Source organism: Gymnoscopelus braueri (genome assembly GCF_963280865.1).
Source record: "Gymnoscopelus braueri genome assembly, chromosome: 22".
NCBI classification, from domain to species: Eukaryota; Metazoa; Chordata; class Actinopteri; order Myctophiformes; family Myctophidae; genus Gymnoscopelus; species Gymnoscopelus braueri.
In genome coordinates this window covers 13535877-13563456 of record NC_137624.1, presented here as the reverse complement: position 1 = coordinate 13563456, position 27580 = coordinate 13535877, and the positions used below count along the sequence as shown (strand labels likewise).

At 41.4% G+C, this 27580-nt stretch overlaps 1 protein-coding gene across 9 annotated transcripts in view; it reads left to right on the top strand.

Moving 5' to 3' along the window:
* cacna1bb (calcium channel, voltage-dependent, N type, alpha 1B subunit, b) overlaps positions 1-27580 on the top strand; it is a 234243-nt gene that overhangs the window by 110943 nt on the left and 95720 nt on the right. For all 9 annotated transcript variants that reach the window (XM_080419994.1, XM_080419990.1, XM_080419993.1 and 6 more), the window contains 8 exons: positions 3038-3141; positions 5491-5606; positions 6199-6288; positions 11566-11655; positions 15035-15256; positions 16341-16453; positions 17455-17567; positions 20779-20910. In XM_080419994.1, the coding sequence (XP_080276120.1) occupies positions 3038-3141; positions 5491-5606; positions 6199-6288; positions 11566-11655; positions 15035-15256; positions 16341-16453; positions 17455-17567; positions 20779-20910 (980 nt within the window). The remainder of the gene's footprint in view (positions 1-3037; positions 3142-5490; positions 5607-6198; positions 6289-11565; positions 11656-15034; positions 15257-16340; positions 16454-17454; positions 17568-20778; positions 20911-27580) is intronic.

Below are 27580 nucleotides of genomic sequence, written 5' to 3'. Positions count from 1 at the left end.
CACACACACCCAAAATGTGTGTGTGTGTGTTTGTCTGTTTATTTTGACAGATCCCCATTAACTGACGCCTTAACGGCAGCTAGCCTATATTACAATCGGCGTGTTTCGCGCATGCGCGGCCCCGTGCGGTCATTTGTTTGTCTGAGTGTTGTTATCCGACAGTTACACCAACATTGGTTACCTATCGAGGCCAGCTTCTTTTCCTCACGGTTCCAACGGCCCCTCCCCTTCTTAAAAATGTGATCATACTGCTTAGCGCTGGCTGTACTTGCAGTCACTGGACACAGACAGACACAACCTTATTACTCATACTAATATCAAATAGCTCCATTATGCAACTATAAAGTACAATGTTATATACATTGTTGGTTAGTAATGGATAAATGTTTCTTCCTTGGGGCCAAAAAGGACTGTTGCTGTACAACACATAACCCAAAGTCTGTTAATACTTTGACTATATACTCATGACATCAGGGATCTCCATACATGGGAATAAAAGGGACAAGTACTGACAAATACAGTGATCTCCATATATGGCCATGAAAGGGACATGGACGGACAAACACACTAATCTCCATATATGGCCATATCTGTCACATCGGCAGTGGCACGTAGGTGTCGAACTCTAGACGCCGCCCGAATTTCTAGTAATATACCGCGACGCGTTGAGAGCTTGTAATCTGCTATTTTCAAATAGCCGAAGTACAGGGCTGGTTAGATGTGGATAATGTATGTTTTGTAATAATAATCAAAAGTAACTAAAGTTAATAATAAAATAATCGTAGCGGAGTGGAAAAGTAGTGGAAAAAGTACAATATTTGTCTCCGAGATGTAGTGGAGTAGAAGTACAAGTATTGAAAATTGGAAATACTCAATTAAAGTAAAAACAAGTACAGTACTTGAGTAAATGTAATTTGTTACTTTACACCACTTGTACATCCAGGATACAGCAATGCCACACACATGCATGCACACACCCACGCACGCACACACACACACACACACACACACACACACACACACACACACACACACACACACACACACACACACACACACACACACACACACACACAGAGGGACAGGGAGAGAGAAGGAGAGAGGCAGACTAAATAACATTAGGCCTGAGAGAATAGCAAGGTCTCGAGGCTGCTTTAAAAAAGAAATCCAGATAGCAAGTCCATAATGACTAAGTGCACCTTCAACCGGATTGACATTTTATTCTGTAGGTAGCCTGCAGTTCAGAGCGCAATGTCCCATCTGAGAGCTCTGATTAGTTTATGGGAAGTGAACAGCTTCAGAGACGCATTCAGGAGCCGACCGTTACGAGTCTCGTAAACAGTGCAGATCATAGAGTTCAAAATAATAGAGAGGGGACCGGATATCCCCTCCCATCCACTTGCATTGAGTTGCTCACCCAGCGCATGGGCCGAAATCACCCCTTCTTCCGGGTCGGGAAATTGTGATGGGCGAGGCCTATTTGGGGCTTCTGCGACGCGTTTTGCGTCACCTCTGTGACGCGTTTTGCGTCACCTCGGTGCACAAAACGCCATTGGTCGAAAAAACCGCTTTCGCTCGTTCGTGTACAGTGGTCCCAGCTGCAGTACCTATGAATGGCCAGCATGTCCAATGCGCTTCAATGCAACCACTGGGGGCTTGGTACAGATACAGTAACTATCAATTCATGAGCCAATGAAGTGATCAGATTTTAGGAGTAATGTGTTCAGTTCTGCTTATCCCAATAAAGCACAGCATTTTGAATCTAACCTGTGAGGAAACTTAGATTATGTTGATTTATTCTACACATAAATATTTGCATATTAACACGTTCAGTGCCAGAGGTTTATTAAAACAGGGTACATCTAGTGCTGGCATTCTTACCATTTACGCCGCGCTGTTTACGGATGTAGACTCCACGACGAGGACGCGGATGTAAACAAAGGCTGCGTGCAAGATAACAATAATATTTCTAACGCGATCCGCCATTGCAGAGTGATCGCCCGTCAAAAACGGCTCGTTTCCACCACGTTAAAAAAGAAATGGAGATATGAAGCTTGTTTTTTTTGACATGGATCCACATCCGTCCTCTCCTTCTCTCAAGCTCCGTGAATCATTCCAAAGTTGCGTTAGAGCGCCCCCACGTGGAAAAATAAATACATAAATTAAAAAAATCTCCTCATGGAGATCTCCGGTTATGGCACTCTACGAGTGTATTTGCAAAACCGGGAATTCCCGGTTTTGGCACTCAATGTGTTAAAGACCCCTGAGAGGGAATGCATACATGTATTACTATTGTATGTCCGCCTCAGAGGGATTATGCAAAGAAACACATCTATAATTGCACTAAAACCCCATTCCCACTTGCTTGAAATGCCTGAAAGGTTGTGGTATATTAGTTTTGGCGTCCTGTGTGAACATGTGCCAATTTCAATTTCAAATGCCTGTGTATTTCATAGCGTTAATATCATGTCACCCTGCTGTACCTTGTCAGAAAGCCTGCATTGCTATCCCATCACGTGAGTGTGAATGAAAAGCGTCACTTTACCAGCACTATCGTTGACGGAGGGCGTTCATGACGGCGCTTATGTAGGAGACGTTAGTTCTATCAACAAGATGCTTCATAAAAACACTATTGGTGTAAGAGATTTGCTGGAAAAGGCTCTAGTATGTACAGTACTGAGAGAAAGAGTGTGTGTGCCAGTTGAGGTTGGGTCGAGAGTAAGGTTGAGTGTCTTTACTGGATGAGGGAGCATGGGTTACTGTGAGAGAGAGAGAGAGAGAGAGAGATAGCGTGTGTTTGACAGCGAGGCTGCCTGCAGCCGTGGCCAAACTGTTCAATGAACAAAATGCTTTATAAGAGCAAACGTAATGAGAAAGGTGGGGGAAAAAAACATTTACATGGTGATAGACTGTGAGAGAGAGAGGCTCTGTGAGATTTTAAATTAGATTATACTAGGGCAACTACTGTAGAAAGTCTTACAGAAGAAAACAATTAATGCCTTCGTGTGTGTGTGTGTGTGTGTGTTTTTTTTCACAGACCAATGATGTGGCAGGAAACACTTGGAACTGGCTGTACTTCTTCCCTCTCATCATCATCGGCTCCTTCTTCATGCTCAACCTGGTTCTCGGTGTTCTGTCTGGGTGAGTCCTCCAACATCTGCACGTGCGCGCGCGCACACACACACACACACACACACACACACACACACACACACACACACACACACACACACACACACACACACAGTTAGTCTAATGCTGTGAGTTGAGTATACTACCAACTCCTGTGCTTCTACTGCTGCTAGGTGTGTGTGTGATATTATTGCCACTGTGAGCCACTGTTTCCCATCAGAGGAGTCAGTCAGTGTGTTTGTGTTCTAGGAAAACCTAAACTCTCACCCACTGCTCAGTGATGGATGCTGCTCATGACATTGTCAATGTGACCTCTCCTCTCCTCTCCTCTCCTCTCCTCTCCTCTCCTCTCCTCTCCTCTCCTCTCCTCTCCTCTCCTCTCCTCTTGATTGATTTTTTTTGATTGATTGATTGAAATTTTTATTAGGCAAAAGAATGTAAAACAACACAGTTACATTTATAATACTTTTGTCTAAAAGGTCCGACCAAGAAAGTCCTTGCGGACTTGTTTCCGTTGGGGTCCTTGAATTAATTTCATAGACATATATAGTAGCAACCAAACAGTTCAAATCAACATAAAAATACAGAGAAAAAATACCACTATATACAACAACAAAAAAAAGAGCATGAAAAATAAAAAAATATATACAAAAAAAGGGGAGGGGTGTCGTCTGTCTACCGGGAAACTGGTACTACCTCCTCTTATGGCCTCCAGAAAGATGAGTTTTTAGGGCTGTTTTAAATGAGCCTAGCGAACAGTTTTTTTTGAGGGATGGGGTTAGACTATTCCATACCTCTCCACATAAAAACACCCAATAGGGAACTTACAGAAACACGGGTTCACCCAAACTGAAATGGACTTTTGAAATTAACTCCCGACTTGAGATTGAGTAAGGTTAACGGGGTCACGGAATTTATTTAAGAGACTAATCATCACACCATTGTCTTATCAGCCCGCCCGACCCCGACTTCCACAGTCCTTCCTCTTTCACCTTGGCCACTCTCATCTCTAATTCCCGCTTTGTTTTAATCATGAAGGTTTCCCTTTTTTTTCCTGTCAGTCTCAAACTCTCCCACAGTGAAGAGAGCGGCCCCACGCACGATCACAAACTGTACAAGGACTTCTCTCTCACCATAGGCCACGTCTCACTGAAGTCTGAATGAAAGGCAGCATCGACTGTAGATGTGGTCGTCATTATAGTCAAGAGTGAGACAGCAGGAAGCTTCGTTTAACAATCCATTCGGTTGCCTCTCACATTTGGGAGCGGGATTCATCCTCATCCATGCTCTTAGAAAAAAGAGCACACACTGTTTTAGTCTTTGTCCTGAGCGCTTCATCTTTTGTGAGATATTTCATCCTTTCTCTCTTCTGATGCCGTTTCCGTTCTCGCGTGTCTCATGGGAGTTTGTGGGAACATGTGGGAGTTTGCTTCAGATGGTCTCCAGCATGCATGTTTCTCCAGCGATTCTCCTAAAACCAGTGGTTCTCAACCAGCGGTCCGGGGACCACCGGTGGTCCTTGAGGAGGTTCCAGGTGGTCCACAGCTAAATGATGGAGAGTCGGTAACCAAATGGATTCTTATATCTTTAACTCTTTGAGAGCGTAAAATGAAACCAAATGGACCGGAAGGAAGGGTCCATTTGGTTTCATTTTACACTCTCAAGAGTTAAATTATTGTTAAACATCTGCATTACCTAATTAAATAATTGTTATTTTGATCAACGTTGGCCTGTTATCTGTCCTATTGGTACCACATCAAAACAGTGGAATTGTGGACAAAATCGCATCCAACGATAACAAAACATTCAAAGTTTTGGGTCTGAGAGTCTAAATCTCATCAAACGGTGATCCGTGGCTCAAATGCCCAATAAATAATGGACGTTGATATGAAAAAGGTTGAAAACCATTGCCCTAAACAACTCGTGGATTTGGTGCCTTTTCTTTTTTGTCAACGTGCTTTTGCACATGACTGAAATGTGTCCCCTGCATTTACCCTTCCTAACTACTTGGATCAGTGGGTGGTATTAATACAGCACCCCGAGGAGCAGTTAGAGGTTCCAACTGTCTTGCTCAGGGGACACCTCAACACATAGATTGAGGCATCGTGGCGTCCACTGAAAATAGTGGATCTACAAGCTCTACAAGGTCCTGTCCCCTTGAAAATTGCAGCTCCACAAGCTCACATGTTTCTCCACAGTGCGAAAGCTTGAAGGTCTTGCTATTTTCAGGGGGTTTCCTGTTCTCAACTGTATTTGACCTTTAAAACAGGTGGATATATTTTAATCTTTATAAAATGTGTGTGTGCGTGCGTGCTTGTGTGTGTGTGTGCTTGCGTGCGTGTGTGTGCATTTCCACAGGGAGTTTGCTAAAGAGCGAGCAGCTGTGGAGAAGAGACAGGAGTTCCTGAAACTTCGGAGACAGCAGCAGATCGAACGGGAGCTGACTGGCTACCTGGAGTGGATCTGCAAAGCAGGTCAGCCTTGTGCAGAGTTATAGACAGACTGACTGACAGAAATGGGGTTGTTATCCTTTAGGATTTGAACAGTTCCCTTTAACCAGTGGTGTAAAGTAACTAAGTACATTTACTCAAGTACTGTACTTAAGTACAATTTTTAGGTATTTTTTACTTTACTGGAGTATTTCCAATTTTCAGTACTTTTACTTCTATTCCACTACATCTAAGAGGCAAATATTGTACTTTTACGCCGCTACAATTATTTGAAAACTTTATAGTTACTAGTTACTTTGTAGATTTTGATTATTATTACAAAACATACATTAACCCCTTCAGCCCTGTATACATTTTGGCCATTTGAAAATAGCCGATCTACAAGCTCACAATGCGTCGCGATTGTGAGCTTGTACATATGCTATTTTCTATACATTTCATACATTTGAAAACTTGTGAATTGGTACATTCTTCCAAATGGGAACCACCGGTATTATTGTAATTGTATAGTCAATGTTGGATCGGGTTCCTCCGGGACCGGTTCAGGATCACAACCCTAGACAGAAAGAAAGAAAGAAAAGTAAAGAATGATCACGCTATCTTCCTCTCCTTTCAGAGGAGGTGTTACTGGAGGAGGAGGACGAGAACGCGGAGGAGAACTCTCCTATGGACAGTGCGTGGTACAAGAGGAAACAGAACCATCAGGGTGAGCTATGTCCACTCAAGCTCAACCACTGCTCACTAGCACCACAGGACCTGGTCCGTCTTGTGAAATGGGCAGTGGTGTAAAGTAACTAAGTACATTTACTAAAGTAACTAAGTACTAGTCTGTAGGGGTAAGTGGTTTTTTTTTTTTTTTTTTTTTCTTTGTTAAAAAGGTTAAAGTACTATATTCTGATAGTAATCATTGCTACAGAGCGTTTGTTCTGTCACAGGGGTCTCTCCAGCTCTTTAGTAGCCTCGATCTCCAGGCTTTTATTGTTAAGTTTTGCAAAAAAAATAAAAGCATGGCCCAGCGCATCGGTGTACTCGGTAGGCCTGACCTCGACTAAGTCGACTAGTCGACTGGTTAGTCGCGGGGGGTCCGAGTCTTTTTTTTTTATTTTTTTTTTTTTAAGGGCGAAAAATGTTTTAAATTGTTTTTTGGCCAAGTCTACGCCTGCAACCACACGTAACTTCCACTTTATTCTTCTTATTCCTCGTCTTTGTATTGGTATTGTTTGTGTTGGAGCGCCTCAGTGCGGCTGCAGAGTTCATGTGCAACCTCTTCCAGAGAGAGATAGAGACACTAGAAACTCTGCTGGAGACAAAATAAACTGTGTAGACTTGGCCCTTTGAAATAAAATGTATTTTGGCCCCAAAAAAAAAAAAAAAAAAAAAAAAAAGTATTAGTCGACTGCCAGTCGACTATTGGCAATTAGTTGCCAATTAGAGTCGACTAAACAAATCCTTAGTCGGGGACAGTGTTTCATTTCCCAACCAACCAGAGTGCAGTGGGCGTCGCTCGTAATGTTGTGTTAACGGGGCGGGGGTTGACGGACAGATCGGTGAACCAATGGGATCAGGCGCAATCTCTCGCCGGCTCTATACACCCGCCCCTCTATACACGAAATCAGGAGCGTTGGGGCAGCCTAGCTCTTTAGTAAACAGAATATAGTACATTTTCAGGTAGGTGACACATTTTAAGCCAATCAGGAGAGAGCACTGAAAATGCATTTTCTGTTTAATAAAGAGCTGGAGAGAAATGGGAGACTCCTTATATGGACAGGACACTCTATAGTAACGAGCACTATCAGAACATAGACCCATTTTGCAATTATTTGAATAATTGCAAATCACTTATCCTACCTTAAGTAAAATTTTGAGGTATTTGTACTTTACTTGAGTATTTCCAATTTCCAATACTTTTACTTCTACCCAAATATTGTACTTTTCCTCCACTACATTTATTTGAACACTTTAGTTACTAGTTGCTTTGTAGATTTAGATTATTATCACAAAACATACATTACCCACTAAAGCCATATATAGATTTCGGGCATTAGAAAATAGCCGATCTACAAGCTCACAATGCGACGCATTGTGAGCTTGTAGATCTGCTATTTTCAAACGATTTTTACACATTTGTGTAACTTGAAACCGGACATTCTGCATAATGAATACTTTCTACTTTTGGTACTTTAAAGGGATACTTCACTTTCGGGCCGGGGAAACATTTAAAAAAAATATTAAAAATAAATGAAAAAAGTTATGGAAAATTCATGGCCCCCTCACGCATTAGAGTGTCCTACTAATGCGTGAGGGGGCCATGAATTTTCCATAACTTTTTTCATTTATTTTTAATATTTTTTTTAAATGTGTCCCCGGCCCTAAAGTGAAGTATCCCTTTAAGTACATTTTGATACCAATATTTCTGACTTTTACTTGTAACTAGTATTTCTATATTGCAGTATTGATACTTTTACTTAAGTAAAAAAAATGAGTACTTTTTCCACCACTGGAAACGGGGTCCTTGCACCATGCCACTAGCTTTCATTCTTGGGCAGTATAATAGTAGAATCACAGCATTAATAAAGAAAGGGGAAAAATGGAATTCAAAATGTTAATCTGAAGGCCTTATAGATAAAAGTGAGATATTGATCTATCCAATTTGAGCTCCTCAGGCAGGTTGTTTCAGAGCCCAGGAGCTCTGACAGCACAGAGACAACAACCTGCATTCAGCATGGAACACCCAGCAGCTTCCTGCTATCTCTCTCTCTCTCTCTCTCTCTCTTCTCTCTCTCTCTCTCTCTCTCTCTCTCTCTCTCTCTCTCTCTCTCTCTCTCTCACTCTCTCTCTCTGTCTTTCTTCCTATTAGATTTTTCTGTCTGTCTTGCTTCCTACTAGGTTTCTCTGTCTCTCTCTCTCTCTGTTTCACTTTCTCGCTTCCTGCTGTTTATCTCTCTCTCACACACACACACACACACACACACACACACACACACACCCCCACGCACGCACACACACACACACACACACACACACACACACACACACACACACACACACACACACACACACACACACACACACACACACACACACACACACACCCCACGCACACACACACACACACACACACACGCACACTCACAGCTGGAGGTCGTGTCTCCGCTATAGAGACATCTGTAGCCACTCCTATCTCTCACCCTCGTAGCAGGTCCATAATCTCAGCCAATTAAGCCTGGTGTGGAAGCCAGGCATAATTAGTAGGATTTAGAGCAAAGGCTTGATTGGATTAGTTATAGGGAATGTGCGCCACACACACACGCGCACACACACACACACACACACACACACACACACACACACACACACACACACACACACACACACACACACACACACACACACACACACACACACACACACACACACACACAGACGTGTCACACATGCCATACACACTAGTGGCCGCAGGCTGGCAGGATATATTCCAGATAAGATGTCATGCCTGCAGGTGGCTCAGGCAGTTGGCGCATTGACCACATGCTGCGTTGGTCGCGAGTTGCAATCCCACTCCTGCCGTGTGTCTCTCCTCTCTCTGCCATTGGTTTCCTGTCTCTCTATGCACTCTCTTATCTAAATAACGCTTAAAATGCCCTCCTGCGCACACACACACACACACACACACACACACACACACACACACACACACACACACACACACACACACACACACACACACACGATAATCTTTACCCACTTACAGTAAGCCCTACAATACTTCATCGTACAGTGAATAGCAAAAATCTACGAATCGGCTAGTATCACTTTTATTTTTTTTTAACATTAAAACAGTGGGTTTCAACCTTTTTTTATGCCAAGGACCCCTAAATTGATATGCATTTGGCCGCGGACCCCCATCTGAAATATTTTTGTGCCAGGAACCCCCATGAAGCAAAGATTTGAGTTAAAAATTAGCTTTTAGAATATATATATATTCAAAGATATGCACGCATTTTCAAGATTTTTCAAAAATAGCAGATCTACAGTAGAAGCTCATAGCACGTATATCTGCTATTTTTGAATAGCCAAAGCTATGTGGTTAAAATTATTGTGACGCTATGTTAACACATTTTGCTGGGGACCCCCTGGTACCCCCCCCAAGGACCACTGGTGGTCCCCGGACCACTGGTTGAGAACCACTGCATTTAAAAAATAAATAAATAAAAAATGATGTGCCCAACGTAGTGACGGCTGGGTTAAAGTGGTTAGAAAAATAAAATAAATAAATACAGCACATAACAGCCTTATTTCATGAATTTGTGCAGAGGATTAAAATGCCCCATCTTCCTGCCACAGAAATGCCACTCTGTTATTACTGGAGCACAACATATTAATTTGGCCTTCATCCTGAATGGCAGGTGGGAGCATTGAACAAAATGTCAATCCGAGCCAAACGACAATAATGCAGAAGACTTTGAAATGTTTGATTTCAAAATTGGTATTTACCGTTTCCAAAATATGGTCTAGTCCAGTGGTTCTTAAACTTTTTCATATCAAGGACCACCCAAAATGATATGTATTTGGCCGCGGACCCCCATCTCAAAATATTTTGTTCCAGGGACCCCCCAGAAGCAAAGATTTGAGTTACAAATGTTCTCTTAAAAAAAAATATATATATATATATATATATATATTATTCAAAGGTTTGCACAAATCTTGACGATTAAAAAAAAATAGCAGATATACAAGCTCATAGCTATGAGCTTGTATATCTGCTATTTTTGAATAGCCAAAGTATGATCTCTGGGGACCCCCCCCCCAAGGACCCCTGGGGGTCCCCGGACCCCACTTTGAGAACCAATGGTCGATCTAGTCCACAGATGACAGAACATTTATTTTGCAAAAAAAAAATATTCTATTGATATATTCAAGGAGGAGGTCCAGACAATAATTTAGAAGCCAAGAAATGATAAAGGGCAGCATTTTCTAAGCAATAAACTTGAAATATTGCAATGAACACATTGCACCAACACCATTCAGTCTGTGAATGATTCCTCCTAGGGTTCCTATTGTGGAAAAAAAACACACATTAATTCCTCCCTCACTCTGCCCTGGGCTTACGTAAGCCTGATTTATACTTGGCAGTGTCGCACGCGAAAATAGCAGATATATAAGCTGACAACGCGTCGGATCGCCGCGCACGGCGAGCTTGTAGATCTGCCGTTTTTTGCCCGCGCGACACTGGCGCGCAACTAAGTACACTTAACTGTGAGTGAAGGGGCAAAGCTGTGCATGTCAGCAAAGTGACAAATCTTTTTTGTGACACAGAGGGGGTCACGTGAGCGTCCCATTCATGTGGAGATGGCAGTTTCTCATTCCGAGGCCGACTTCAAGCAGGAAGGCGGAAAATCTGCGAATGGGAAAAAACGTGATTGATGCCCGCTATTCAGAGATTCCAATTAGCCCTTCCCCCACCCTGAACCGACCACAAACACACACACACGCACACGCGCACACGGACACACGCACACGCACGGGCTGTTTTGTCCATATAGTTCTCTTGTACAGTGGTGTAAAGTAACTAAGTACCTTTACTCAAGTACTGTACCTACTTAAGTACAATTCTGAGGTACTTTTACTTCACTGGTGTATTTCCAATTGTCTATACTTTTACATCTCAGAGGCAAATATTGTACTTTTACTCCACTACAATTATTTGAAAACTTTAGTCACTATTTACTTTTCAGATATACATTATTATATTATAAAACATACATTAACCACTTTAGCCCTATTTTATACCTAGGCTTTTTGAAAATAGACGATCTACAAGCTTGTAGATCTGCTATTTTCAAACACTTTAGTACTTTTACTTTTTGTACTATAAGTACCGGACTTTTACTTGTAACAGAGTACTTATACATTGCAGTGTTTATTCTTTTACTTAAGTAAAACATTTGAGTGCTTTGTCACTGCTTATTTCTACTCTGTACAGGTCACCGAGGCAAGGCCATTAAGAAGGGTAAAGGCGACCTGATCGGGGCAGAGGAAGGAGATGATCCATACGTGGACCTGTCTCACGGCGGTAAGCCTCTCATCTTGTATACTCCTGCTTTTTTTATCCCCCCTGAACATTGCCGCCAATGCACCTTTAGCCTTCAGTTAGTGCCGATTCACCCGGCTGACCTTTCCAATGAAAGTTTAAAAAAAAGCTATTTCATCCTGCACTGTAAAATCCTCTGTGTCCTCGTTTGTTGATTGCTTTTGATGCAGTCTTTCTTCTTTTCTTTCTTTCTTTAAAATACTTTTTTTCCCTTAAATTGTCACTTCACTGCGATGCAACGCGTTGTGAGCTTGTAGATCTGCTATTTTCAAACATTTCGTACTTTTACTTTTGCCAATTTAAGTACATTTTGATACCAATACTTTTGTACTTTTACTCAAGTAAATTTGGAATTCCGCACTTTTACTTGTAAGGGCGCGCTCCCACCAAGAGTTGGCTGGCCGCTGTTAAACGCAGGTTGTGCGCGGCCACAGTTTTTTGCAGCCAGCGGATTCTAAAAAACGGGAGTGTCGCGCCTGTCACTCACTTTCAGGACCCTCCCCGCAGCCCGCACTGCCCACTGCCTGCTGCCTTGAGCACCATGTTGCTTCCTGAGTCTTGAGACGGTCCGCCTTCGACTCACCCGATTGGACAGAGGGAGAAAATCAGCGCCTGCCTCCAGCAGTTTTATGCTTAGTCGCGGAGAGCAGATAAACGCAAGGTCTGCGCGAGAGGCGGAAAAATCTGCTCTTGCGTGAATCAACGCATTTGCATTGACAATGCATTGGCAGATTCTGCAAACAGCGGCCAGCCAACTCTTGGTGGGAGCGCGCCCTAACAGAGTACTTCTACATTGCAGTATTGATACTTTTTACTTAAGTAAAACATTTGAGTACTTTTTGTGTGCTTGAACCAAATGACATACAAAAGCAAACAAAAACAAAACACATTTTACTGTGTGGTAGAGCAGTGGTTTTCAAACTTTATCATGTCAAGGACCCCCAAAATGATATGTATTTGGCCGCAGACCCCCATCTCAAAATATTTTGTTCCAGGGACCCCCAGAAGCAAAGATTTGAGTTACAAATGATTCAAAGATTTGCACACATTTTTACGATTTTTCAAAAATAGCAGATACAAGCTCATAGCGTTGCCGCGCTATGAGCTTGTATATCTGCTATTTTTGTTTAGCCAAAACTTGTATTATAGCCAAACTATAAAATAATTATATACTTATAAACTATATTATGGTTAAAGTGGCTCAAATGATTGTGACAATACCAATGTGGTAGAAGACGTGTGTCCTTCTGCTTACCGTCATATCCACTCTCATCTCCAGATTAGTATGTCTTCTCATCACAATGCCGTTGCGTGTCCATTGTCAAACACAAAACGTAGGCTTAATGTGTGCATAATTACAGTACCTTTGTCGTGGAGCCTACTTTACCCAGACTCGGAACGGTAGCTGTTTCAATGTGGTCGTTGCACCACATCACCCAGAGGGGAAATAAGTGTAATTATCTTCTCTCATTACATGGCAAAATTGATGTGTAGCAAAAGAGTCACGTGCAGCATTTATTACAATTAATATTCATGTCTCACTCTCAACACGTGTAGAAAATGCGCAATTGCTCGTCTGTTGGTTTGGCAATGAGCATAAGCGAGATAATTGATTTTCATAGAAATAATTGAATATCAATATTACTTACTCCTATGGCTGTTTTCCATGCAAATATGTGTCAAGGACAAGCTGTGCACATAATAATCGTACTCTTTCATCTCGTAGTTAGGAGCTAGTGTCACTGCTGGCTGGCCATGGCAGAAGCTAGCAATGCTGCGCTTTATTTTGCAAGGACCATCGCTAGCAAGCAACCACCAAGTTAAATTAAGAGTTTGTTCCTGTAATCAGCAGGGTGCTGTTTGTCTGTGTGTTTGTTTGCTCTACAATCACGTCATTTTGTTCTTACTGACCTGTAGAAACCAGAAAAGTTCAACTTTGTTTGGAGCATGTAGACGAAAACATACTGTAGTCTGGGGCACGCTTTCAGCCTAGCGGAGATAATTAAACTAGCATACCCACTATAAAAACTGTTTGAAAAAATAAACTGAAATTGAAAACATAAAGTCAAAATGAATTAAAATTAAAACGAATGAAAAATGAAATATATTAACCATCGGTGTTGGAACTACAATACAAGCGTGGGTCCTTTGCTTATGAGATGAGATGCTGCGCCTGGTGAACATTGATGTCTTTATACTGTAAAGACATAAATGTGTCGTCTCAAGAGCACAGGCTGAAATGGAAGCGATACAGCTTCAAACAGGAGATGATGATGTTCCCTCACGCCCAGGGTTGCCAGATCTGCTTATTATAATTTCCCCGCAAGATTTTATTTGAAAATAGCCGATCTACAAGCTCACAACGCGTCGCATTGCGGCGCGTTGTGAGCTTGTAGATCTGCTATTTTCAAATAGCTGGTGTTTTATGTTAAAGTGCTCATGTGGCCCATAATCGCTTATTTTGGGCTGGTTTTCCTAGACCTGGTTGCTTGTTTCTCTCACAGAATCTGGCAACACAGCCATTGAACGCTACAGTGAAAATACGAAATATTTTCAACATCTCAGGATTGCATTTTTCATTCCATTAATTAAAACACATCCATCACATTGGAGAAGTCAATACCTTTCCCAGGCCTTTACGGAACCTGTAAAGCTGTCGTGAAAACTCATCCATTACGCTCCTTCTATACTCCCCTCTCGCCTCCATCCTCACCTCTCCTCTTCCTCTCCCATGCTCTTCTTTCCCATTTCTCTCTCTCCTCCTCATCTCTCCTCTATCCATCCCTCTCTCCTCCTCCTTACCCTTTCTACGCTCTCTCTCTCTCTTTTCTCCTCTCCAAAAACCCTCTCCACTATCTTATCCTCCCCTCCCTCCTCTTTCCCCCTCTCCTCTGCCTCTCATTTCTTCTCCCCCCCCAGCCAGTGGTGTAAAGTAACTAAGTACATTTACTCAAGTACTTTTACTTTACTGGAGTATTTCCAATTGTCTATACTTTAACTTTACTCCACTACATCTCAGAGGCAAATATTGTACTTTTACTCCACTACAATTATTTGAAAACTTTAGTTACTTGTTACTTTGCAGATATAAATGATTACATTATAAAACACACATTAACCACTTTAGTCCTATTTTATACCTGGGCTATTTGAAAATAGCAGATCTACAAGCTCACAACGCGCCGCATCGCGACGCGTTGTGAGCTTGTAGATCTGCTATTTTCAAAAATGTTTAGTACTTTTACTTTTGGTACTTTAAGTGCATTTTGATACCAATACTTTTGTACTTTTACTACATTGCAGTGTTGATACTTTTACTCAAGTAAAACATTTGAGTACTTTTTCCACCACTCCCCCCCAGCTCCCCCTGGCTCTCCGTTCGGTCGGGCCAGCGTAAAGAGCAGCGGCAAGATGGACGGCTCGTCCTACTTCCGCCGCAAGGAGAAGAGGATGCGCTTCTGCATCCGCCGCATGGTCAAGGCCCAGAGCTTCTACTGGATCGTGCTGTGTCTGGTGGGCCTCAACACCCTGTGCGTGGCCATCGTGCACTATGACCAGCCCGAGTGGCTCACCAGGGCTCTCTGTAAGTGACACTCGATGTAGTACATGTGCAATAGAGCACCGAAGTCCTGACGTCACCGCCAGTAGAGGGCGCTTTTCCGCAGGTTCGTGGCTTTACTTTTTGTGTTGATATCCTCATTGGGGAATCTTAGATCGCTTCATATAAGAACTGTGTTCCCAAAATAAACACACCACCCTGGCGATTTTACTCATACTTTACTCATTACTCGACTGAAGGTGTAAATGTACACATTTACCCAAAGAGTAACACAATATAAACACTAGAAACGAGTCAAACAACCCAAAGACTACATTTCCCATGAACGCGGCTGCTGTGGGGACAGTGATTTCAGACCCGGAAGTAGTAGTTCTTAAGACTTTTAAGGCAGAATTAATTCCATTTTCGCCAGAAACAGGCTGTATCAAATATGAATGAATATCATAAACGATGCAGAGCCGCCCCCCTGACAGAAACGCCAGGGTGGTGTGTTTATGTTTGGAACACAGTTCTTATATGACGTGATCTAAGATTCCCAAATGGGGATTTCAACACAAAAAATAAAGCCACGAACCCGTGAAACAGCGCCCTCTAGTGGCAGTGACGTCAGACTTCGGTGCTCTATGCACACCGCCATATAGTACATACACACAGTTAAAGGAGTAGTTCACCCAAAAAAGTATTTATTTTCTATCAATTACACACCCCATGAACCAGCTCATCGGTCAGTAGGAGACTCTTTGAGTCTCCTACTGGACACTCCACCGGTCATCCAATTATTGGTTCAGGAATTCGACAAAAACAAAAAAATCTCCATGATTTCAAGGAGTTGATGGGGTGTGTAATTGACAGTAAATTAATGCTCTTCTTCGTCATACTATAGTGTCACAGAGAAGTAGCAAAAATCGCTGGTCTACATGCTCACAACGTGCCTCGATGTGACGCATTGTGAGCTTGTAGATCACCTATTATTGGAAAACAACAATTAAGTAAAAAAAAAGTAGAAGTCTGTCTGTGTGTTTTTGTAAAATATTGATCTTGTGACTAAATAATAACTACATTGGACAGCGACGACGTACACAGATCAACCTGTTACTCTGCCCCTTAGATACGGCAGAGTTTGTGTTCCTTGGGTTGTTTTTGACAGAGATGTCCTTGAAGATGTACGGCCTAGGAGTCAGGAACTACTTCCATTCTTCCTTTAACTGCTTTGACTTTGGGGTAAGTAACCATAAGACCATGTTTACATAACTCTTAATGTGTACGCTATGTGGTGTTTAGATGTCTGTATTCAGTTTTATATTTTTAGTTTTTTACAGCTTTGTGTGTGTGCGAGCGTGTGTGTGCGTGCGTGCGTGAGTGGATGTTAAGTTAGGTAGGTATGATAGATTATGGGTACATTTGTAGTGGAAATACGTTTATTGATATACTGTTCAATTAACACTCAATAAACACACGGAAATACTGTTTAATTGATTCTGTTCACCTGCCCAGCGACTACAGATGGTACAATGCATTTTTTTCTCTTTGCTTGAGATTAATTAATTTGTTACATGGTCCTTGATACAAATAAATTGTACATTAAAAGAAAAAGAAAACAGTGTGACTTAGATTTAGTTATGTTTAACCACTTAAACCCTATATACTTATTTGACCACTATGTGACTAGGGGTGGGACGATATATCGCTATCGCGATATATCGCGATACTTTCTCCTGCGATATATATATATATATATATATATATATATATATATATATATATATATTTTTTTTTTTTTTTTTTTTTGATACGTTGTTTCTCTGTATTTGTATAATGATGATTTTGAACTGTTTGGTGCTATTTTATGTGTTTATGAATTGAATACAAGGAGTATCGTGATTTATCGTTGGTGAAATTTCATGCAATATATCGTGATATCACAATATATCGAATATCGTGATATTATTGTTATCGAGGGCCTAATATCACCACAGATATCGTATCGTGAGATACCCATATCGTCCCACCCCTATTTGCGACGCATTGTGAGCTTGTAGATTGGCTATTTTGGTCAAATATTCTTACCCAGAATTGGGATAGGGATAGTGTTGTATTCATTTTATTTGGGGGGCCGGGGGGCGTTTCATTCATGTGGCTGATTTGATTGTTTCACAGCGTTGTTTGCTTGTAGTTAAAACTCAGAAGGTTAATTGTTGTTCCCCTCTGCCTTTCCTCTGCAGGTGATTGTGGGAAGTATCTTTGAGGTCATCTGGGACATGATCAAACCCGGAGCATCGTTCGGCATCAGCGTGCTGAGAGCTCTGAGACTGCTGAGGATATTCAAAGTCACCAAGTGAGTTGTCCACGAACCGAAGCATCTTCACATGCCATACTTTACTGTACAGTATGCAGTGGTGTAAAGTAACTAAGTACATTTACTCAAGTACTGTACTTAAGTACAATTTTGACATATTTTCACGTTACTTGAGTATTTCAAATTTTCAATACTTTTACTTCTACTCCATTACATTTCAGAGGCAAATATCGTACTTTTACTCCACTACAATTATTTGAAAACTTTAGTTACTAGTTACTTTTTAGATTTTTTTTTATTTTTATGATTTGTACTTTTTTTTTCTTTTTTTTTGACAAACATACAGAGAATTTTCTTTCAGATTTTAACATACATTGTATAAACATTTCGGCCACTTGAAAATAGCCGATCTACAAGCTCAAGCTCACAATGCGTCGCGATGCGACGCATTGTAAGCTTGTAGATCTGCTATTTTCGTACATAATATTTTTGTACATTTTATACATTTGAAAACTTTTGAAACAGGACATTCTGCTTAACGAGTACTTTTACTTTTGATACTTTAAGTACATTTTGATACCAATACTTTTGTACTTTTACTCAAGTAAATTTTGAATTCCAAAATGTTACTTGTAACAGAGTATTTCTACATTGCAGTATTGGTACTTTTAACTTGAGTAAAATATTTGAGTACTTTTTCCACCACTGACAGTATGTACTGTACCTCCATAGACACATGAACAAGAATGGAGGGAAAGAGACAGTAGACGGGGGGGGGGGGGGGTTGGAGAGAGAATGGGAGGAATAGAGAAGGAGAAATAGAGGAACAAACGGGGAAGACAGAGGGAGGCTGAGATGCAGAATGAAATAGAGTACATTGTCAGGCAGAAACCGTGTATGTCCAAAACTGTTACTCTTCATGAAATGGGAAAAAAAAAGAGCCTGTGTTCCAATGGATCCAATGTAGTTATTATTTAGTCACACGCTCTTGTTGATACTTTTCATTGGTTGAATATTTATAAAACCCACAGACACACTTAAACTCTTTCAGCCTACTTTGGGTGAATATTTTAAAATATATACAAAATTCTGCCAAAATAGGGGATCTACAAGCTCGCAACACATTGTGTGAGCTTGTAGCTCAGCTGTATTCACCGTATTTGCGTGACACTGTCATACGACGAAGTATAAAATAATGCATTCATTTATAGAAAAATGTCAAAAGGTGAAATACGGAGATACAAGGTTTCTGCCTGACGGTGTCAGTGACGAGTTGTGCACGCACGCATGCAAAATCAAGACTTACATGGTCTTTAATCAGAGGACACGTAACACTTCAGGGCCCAGGGACGCGGCAAACCTCAAAGCTAACTGGAATTTCAAAACCGGAAATTAATACGACTGCTCCTGCTAATTATTTGAACTCTTTGACTCTTTGAGCATACATGGGTTTTGACGTTCCCATATAAGCGATAACAATAACCGTTGTCACGCTGACTTGACAATCCTATTAAAGTTTGATAGGCATCCTTTTATCCCATTGATACCTGGAACGCATCTGTGTCACTTTAGATGTCTTTGGCTATTCAAAAATAGCAGATCTACAAGCTCATAGCGCGGCACCGAGTGCCGCGCTATGAGCTTGTAGATCTGCAATTTTTGAAAAATCTTGAAAACATTTCTTTTTTCTTTTTTTTTTCAAAAACTGTTAGGATTTAGATTTTTTTTTAAAGAATCGCCTCAGGTCTTAATGGGTTAATTCACTCCACGAGCCGCTAATCCTCTGATTCAGTACAGCTGGCAGCTGCAGGCCTTGACACATTGATTTGTTTTACTAGACTGTAAAATCCTGAGGGTTCATGTACGTAACTCTGAGAGGGTACAAATGTACAAATGAACACTGAGGATTATATTGTGCATTCTATGATACCTCCAGATTTATTATTATCTTTTATCCCCCCCCCCCCTTCTCTGTCTACGAATTACAATTCAATAATATGAGTTCTGCATAATGAGTACTTTAACATTTGGTACTGTAGTGTATGTGTAGCTACTGCACTGTATGTATTTTATTGCCAATGCCAATACTTACATTCTAACACATTTAGACCTGAGGCCGATTCTATAAATGTCTTCTAAATCAGTGGTTCTCAAACCCCCACAATGATATGTACAGTATTTGGCCACGGACCCCCATCTGAAAATGTTCTGTGCCAGGGACCCCCAGAAGAGAAGATTTGTGTTAAAAATTCTAGATCATTCAATTTTCTTTTTTTCACGATTTTTCAAAAATGTTCAAAAACAGTAGATGTACTGTAAGCTCGCAGCGCGGCACAGGGCTTGTACATTGCTATTTTTTAATAGCAACGCTAAAATCAAAAATGACACGGATGCTTTCCTGGTTTTAATGGGTTAAAGTAAGATTTTGAATGCAATGACTTTTACTTTTTAAAGTCATTCTTACATTGTGGTATTAGTACTTTTAACCCATTCAAACCGGGAACGCATCTGTGTAACCACTTTGACCATTATTTTATGCTTTGGCTATTCAAAAATAGCAGATATATACCGTATTTTCCGATGCGCCTTATAATCCGATGTGCCTTATATATGTATCAATATTGGTTCCCTTGGTTTCGCACTATAAGCCGCACCGTCAGTGCGCCTTATAGTGCGGATGCGCCTTATAATGCGGTGCGCCCTATATATGAAAATATTACATTTATTGAAGGTGCGCCTTATACTCAGATGCGCCTTATAGTGCGGAAAATACGGTAAGCTCATGGCGCGGAGATTGTAGATATATTTCAATCAAACGCTCATATTTGCTTCTGGGGGGTCCCTGGAACAAATTATTTTGAGATGGGGGTCTGCGGCCAAATACATATAATTTTGGGAGGTCCTTGACATGAAAAAGATTGAGCACCACTGATATTATAGCAACATAAGTGTTTCAGAAAAGTATTAGGATTTAGAAGACATTTGTAGAATCCCCAGAAGCAAAGATTTGAGATATATATATATATATATATATATATAAATATATATTCAAAGATTTGAAAAAAAAAACACGATTTGTCCAAAAATAGTAGATCTACAAGCTCATAGCGCGGGACTGAGTGCCGACCTATGAGCTTGTAGATCTGCTATTTTTTGAATAGCCAAAGAAATCTTAAAATGACACAGATGCACACAAAAATGGGAGTACTTCTTCCACCACATGACACCCCCATGTGCTTGTGTTCCTCAGATATTGGAACTCCTTGAGGAACCTGGTGGTCTCTCTGCTCAACTCCATGAAGTCCATCATCAGCTTGCTCTTCCTCCTCTTCCTCTTCATCGTGGTGTTTGCCCTGCTCGGCATGCAGCTCTTCGGAGGAGCGTGAGTGTTCCGTTAGAACGCCGTTTTCCCCCAAACAGTGGGTCACCCCCCCCCCCTCCCCCCCAGCTATTTTCACTCTCAGGACTAGAGGCTCATTCATGTGTGTCTAACAGGGATCCTTTAATAAACATAAACATAAAACTATTACTGAAATGTTTTGAAACGTTTCACCTGCAGTGACACAACAAGATAGGGATCAGTTATTAATCCATTATTGTATTCAATTATCAATAATTGAATACCGTATGAATTGGGCATACCGTATGAATTGAATTCCAGACTTTGACTTGTAACAGAGCACTTCTAAATACTTTTTAGTACTCAAATGTAATGTTAGTAAAACATTTGAGTACTTTTTCCACCACTGGCTAAATGCCTGGTATCAACCCATACCATTATAAAGAGGTTCCATGTGGAGTTCTTTTTTGTTAGTTTAGTTTTTTCCTCACTACAAAATCTTGCCCCCCCCCCCTGTTTACTGAGGCTAAAATGGCCTATGGTTGCACCCTAATAGCAGCAGATATGGTGTGGCCCAGTAGTAGCAGCAGTGCAGCAGCAACAGATGTGTTGAAGCAGCAGGTAGCTGGCAGTGCAGCCAGTCCTTTGATATCGTCGCTGTCGGATGGAAACCAAATCCATTCCTTTATTATTCTTATTATTAGTTTAAAAACATTTAAAACATTTGAAAATAGCAGATCTACAAGCTCACAATGAAACGCATTGTGAGCTTGTAGATCTGCCATTTTCACTACTTATGTGCGACACTCTTGTATGATGAAGCAGGGCATTCATTTACCAAAAAATACCATAAAAAGTTGAAATGGAGAAACAAGGTTTCTGCCTGACAGCAGCGATATGTGTCTCAGTGGGGGGACCGTGTCGTGTAGTGACGGTGACACCACGGTGTGTCTGGGCTGGCTGACTATTCAAAGGCCTGGTGTCTAAGGCCCTGTCTGATACAGTCAGCCAAATGTCCAGCAGGGTTCCATCTGTAAAAGACACAGAGGGGGCAAGGACATTTTCTCTAAACCAAGTAGTTCTCAAAGGTTTTTCTGTGAACGACCCCCAAATTTCCGCGGACCCCCATCTAAGAAGGTTTTTGTGCCAGGGACGCCTAGAGGAGAAGAATTGTGTTAAAGAAATCTAAAGTATTCAAAATCTTTCAAATACTTTAAATATTTTTCAAAAATGGCAAGCTCACAGCGTGTAACTTCGTGCCGTGCTGTGAGCTTGTATATCTGGTATTTTTGAATAGCCAAAGTATAAATGGATAAAGTGGTTAAAATGATTGTGACGCTAAATCAACATTTTATTTTAGTTTTTGAGTTCTCTCTCCTGACTGGATCAAATTGGCGTCCCGACCTGAAAATGCATTTTCTGTTTAAAGAGCTGGAAAGACAGGGGGACTCCTGTTACTGAACAAACACTCTATAGCAACAAGTACCAGCAGAATATACTGTAGGGCTATCTAACACTCACAGGACAAATAGCAGAAATAGCAGATCTGCAAGCTTGCAACACAGCATCACATTCTGATGCTCTCAGACTGAAGGCCTTTACACACCAGGGGCATGACAAATAAATGATCCCAAAATGAAAAATTCTCTGTTGAATAAAAATTACAGTATGTTACTGCAATTATTTGCGTTCTGTGAGAATGTACCCCCCCCCCCCCCCCATTTTGCTGTCAAGGAAAACGTTTGAGAATCACTGGTCAAAGGGACTGTCAATGTCATGTGACGTCACGTCTCACAGTGACGGTCTTAGTAAGTGCAATGTTTTGTTGGGTTCCCGGGTACCACCAGGGGGTCCAAATGGACCCTTTTGGGTCTATAACTCTGTACGGATGGAACCAAATGGATTTGATATAATGTGTACAGTTTCAGAGTAAAATAAACACTCCCAGAGAGATTAAAAATACAAAAAATGTATCAAATGGGGGTCCGTGGCCTATAATGCATATGAAACTGGGGGTACTTGACATTCAAAAGAACCCGAATCTACACCGTTAAAATCCTCAGCGCTCATGTAACTCTGAGAGCGCATGGGTCCGTTAGGTTCATTTGTATACGCTCTCTGACTTACAGACCCGTTTAAAGGGTCCATTTGGACCGGTTGGGTGGTCCCCGGGCCAGACGCTGAGAAACCAAGTGAGTAAGTGCACCTTTCCTATTGGATGGCGTCAACAGGGGGCCTGTTGCTATGGCTCCAGCTCTCATTTTGATATCAACAGCGTCACAACAACCATGACTGACAAGTGTGAAAAGACGCTGACGTTTCCAACATGCACGGCGTTATCCTGGAGTGTAAAAAAATGGACCCGCGAGGCCCCACTTTTTACACTCTCACGGACCAGGGTTAGATGAACACTCACGATTTCACTGTGTGATCCTCCGAGCCAAGCACACCAGGCTAGACACACACATAAGAATTTACATCTTCAAACTGTTCTTGTAGTCAGTCTTGCTTAAATGGGGACGGGTCATTTCATTTGTTCCAAATGCACTTTAGTTTTTTTACAAGGCGGTGAAGGCGCCCTCCTTTTTTCCCCTCTACGCCCAAATGTCTTGGTGAAAATAGCTCACAACGAATATGGACGCAGAATCAACTTTAGAATCAAACTTTAACAGGTTTACAGGTGTAAAACAGTGGGTGAAATGAGTTATTGTGCAAGTCCCATCGTTTTGGTTATATTCATGAAAAGAGAAAGGGGGGGGAGAAGAGCGGGAAGAGAAAGAAAGACAATCTCATCTTTTCAAATAGGTTCATGTCCGGTCTTCTGTTAACACATTGACTGCCAGAGTTTATTCATAATGTACTCACCCCTGTGCCAGCAATTTGCGTGTTTTTTAATTTTTTTCATTTGTAATTTTTCATTCAAAAAAATTCTCTGATTGTGGTGTTAAGCACATACGACAGTTCCACCAGTAGAGAGCAGCAAATCCACACATTGATCACCTCGCTCGCCCCCTCCCAAACAGGCCCACGTCACATCCGGTCATTCACCGGATGTTATGTTTTCGACAATCCCTGATCCGCTGATCGGCCTGAAAACGATGTGATACACGACGACGATGACTGTTAGTCACCCGGACCAAAGAAAATAGAAGTTGAGCTGTCCGTTCGTTTTTTATACCGTGTGAAAAACCGTGTTTTTCCCTATTCTGGCCGAAAATGACCGGAGAAAAACAATGTGACCCGGAAATGAAATCTGCGTTATACATCCGGCTCCGGGTGAGTGTGACGTAAGTGGAAAACGAAAGTGCTGATGAGAAATAAACAGAGCCGTGCGATCACAGATTAAACAATGAAAATTCAAAAGAACGCATCAATGCGTTCTTTTGAATTGCTGGCATGCAAGCGATGGATTTGAAAGAACGCATCAATGCGATCTTGGCAATCAATGTGTTAAGATGTGAGGTAACAGGCCCAATGTTGTATTTTAAGTTGTATTTATGTAATCTGCCTTGTGCAGGATGAAGCTTGAGTGTTTTATTTGTTTGTTCATTGTTTGTGAATTATTATGTCGATTCATTGTTTATGTCAAATGAAATGCAAAAGTGTCTTGTAAGTCCATATGGGCTGGGCTTCCTTGGAAGCATGACACTTACATTTAAAAAAATATATATATAAGATATATAAGACCGTACCTTATAGATAATACAGTAGCTACAGCAGATACTGTATTTGATCACTCTGTTGGCTTCATCAGAATGTCAGTTGATTCATGAGAGATTTAAGATTCTTAAGTCAATGCATAATGTGGCACGTTTTTTCACCCGCTCCCTGAAAAAAAGGCTTTTTTCGTCAAAAGACTAAATAATGGATACTGTGAAGATTAGCATGTTTTTCTTGTGTTCTCCCCCCCTTCCACCCCCCCCCCCCCTCCCCCCGCTGTCCCAGTGTGTTAACACATGGTCGGATAGACGTCGCGCGCCCAAGAATAATCTCCCTGTGGGATCAAGTGAAAATTGAACGGCGTAACGGCGTGAGACGGGGGCGGATGGATGGTGGTGGTGGGGAGGGTCTGTCTTTCTGTACGGACACAAATATATTGTCTCTGTCGGGTGGAAAAATAGCTAAAGTAGCAGATCTACAAGCTCGAAACGCGGCGCGAATCTGCTACTTTTGTGTGATGCTGTAGTATGATAATGCAGGGTTAATTTACAAAAAAAATACACAAAAAGTTAAATTATGCCGACAGCGACGATATCATAAACCGAAAGGAAATGTGTAGAAGAAATAGGATAATACTGACACACACACACACACACACACACACACACACACACACACACACACACACACACACACACACACACACACAGAATGCACCAAATCTCCTGGCAGACAAAACTAGGAAAATTATGTGGATCTTGGGATCCAGATGGAAATGGCGTGACTCCATGTGGATCTTATTGGACTTCATGTGGAGCAGCTTGTGAAGTCGGTCCACACAGGCTTCTGTCTGTCCTTGTTATCGTCCTTACCTCTTATCTGCATATTTTGACATTTTAAGTATATTTTCTCAAGTACTGTATAATTTTGAGGTAATTTTACTTTACTTGAGTATTTAAATTTTTTGACACTATTCCACACTGTACATCTTAGAGGCAACTATTGTACTTTTTATTCCATTACATATTTTGTTACTAGTTACTTTGCGGGCGGATAATGGGGCGGCAGTGGCTCAGGGGTAGAGTGGCTGGGTAGAGTGAACTGGAAAACCGCAAGGTTCCCAGTTCGATCCCAGGCTGGGGCGCTCCCCCAGAGTTAGTGTCGAAGTGTCCTTGAGCAAGACGCTGAACCCCTAATTGCTCCCGATGAGCAGGTTGGTGCCTTGCATGGTTTCCTCCGCCATCGGTGTATGAATGTGTGTGTGAATGGGTTAATGGCACAATCAATGTAAAGCGCTTCGGATAGAAGCGCTATATAAATGCACCATTTACTATTTACTTTGCAGATTTAGATTACAAAACATACATTAAATCACTTAAGCCCTATTGTATACATCTCTGCTATTCGAAAATAGCAGATCTACAAGCTTACAAAACGTCGCGATTGTGACCCCATTGTGACCTTATAGATCTGCTATTTTCAATAAAGTTGAACAATTAAAAAATCTTGAACAATTTGAGTATATTTTGATGCCAACACTTTTGTACTTTCACTCAAGTCAAATTTTGAATACAGGCCTTTTTAAATATCGCTTCTTCCACCATTGTTGGTGGGTGGTGGTGTCAGAGGGATTGGGGGGGGGCACTGAGTGAGGCCTCATATCGTCACATTCGAGCAGGAAACCTCTTAACTCCATATTTTCAGTGCCGGATTAATAGGAGTTGAGGCCCGTGGGCTAGAGTAATTTTCGAGGCCCCCCTGGCGCGCAAAATCTTTTTGCGGTTCTGGGCGGATTGGGTCCGTTTTTTTCGCGGTTCTGGGCGGATTGGGTTCGTTTTTTTCCCAGTTTTTGGTTTCTTTATTTTGGTTTTAGGGTTAGGATTAGGAGTTAGGTTAGGGTTATGTTATTTAATTCATATTTTTGCCTGATTTTACCAATTTATTATCACAAAAAACTCTGGTTATTTTTCTTTTAATTATACTCATTCAATTCTGAACCGATTCTTAAAATTAAAAATTCTCTATTAGCTGTGAAGGGAAGGGTCTACTCTTCTTTTGTTTCGCATCGCGCCTCTCCATTCAGAAATGCAATAGAAGAAGAACCGTCGCCGTCGCCCTAAAACCATAAAACAACAAAATATACAATAACTAACAAAAATATCACTTGAATTGGATTGCAATACTTTACAATTTGATCGTAAAAAAAAAATGTGATCATAAAATTTTACCAAAAAAATCGGAGCCCCCCCCAGTTGGAGGCCCGTGGGCTGCAGCCCACCCTAGCCCAACGGTTAGTCCGGCCCTGCATATTTTAACTTTTTATGTTTTCCGTAAATTAATGCCCTTGCTTATTTTTGAATTTGGAAAATGAAAAGTAACCATTTTTTTTGGGACAAGGATACGATGTTTCCTCCCGACAGTGACTACGTGCCTGTGTGTCGTGGGGATTGGCTTAACCCATTCAATCCGGGAACGCATCTCTGTCATTTTAGATTATGAGCTTGTAGATCTGCTATTTTTGAAAAATCTTCCAAATCTTTGAATATATACATTTTTAAAGCGAACATTTGTAACTCAAATCTTTGCTTCAGGGGGGTCCCCTGAAACTAAATGTTTTGCAAGTGTTCGCTTTAAATATACAGTAGCCTATATCCATTTCAAAGATTTGCACGAATTGCCACGATTTTTCAAAAAATAGCAGATTAACAAGCTCACTCGGTTTATTTTTTGAATAGCCGAAGAAATCTAAAAATGACAGACAGATGCGTTCCCGGACTGAATGGCTTAATGAAGTCCCAGCAGACGCGGTGTGGAGGCTAAACGGTGGGAGCTTTCCAGTCCCCCATTATCACAGTAAACACAGGTCTGCACAGCGGTATAGCACAGAACGCCACATGAAGTCATGTGTACTAATCCTCCAATATGGAGAGAGAGGCATGCTGGAGGGAGAGAGAGAGAGAGAGAGAGAGAGAGAGAGAGAGAGAGAGAGAGAGAGAGAGAGAGAGAGAGAGAGAGAGAGAGAGAGAGAGAGAGAGAGAGAGAGAGAGAGAGA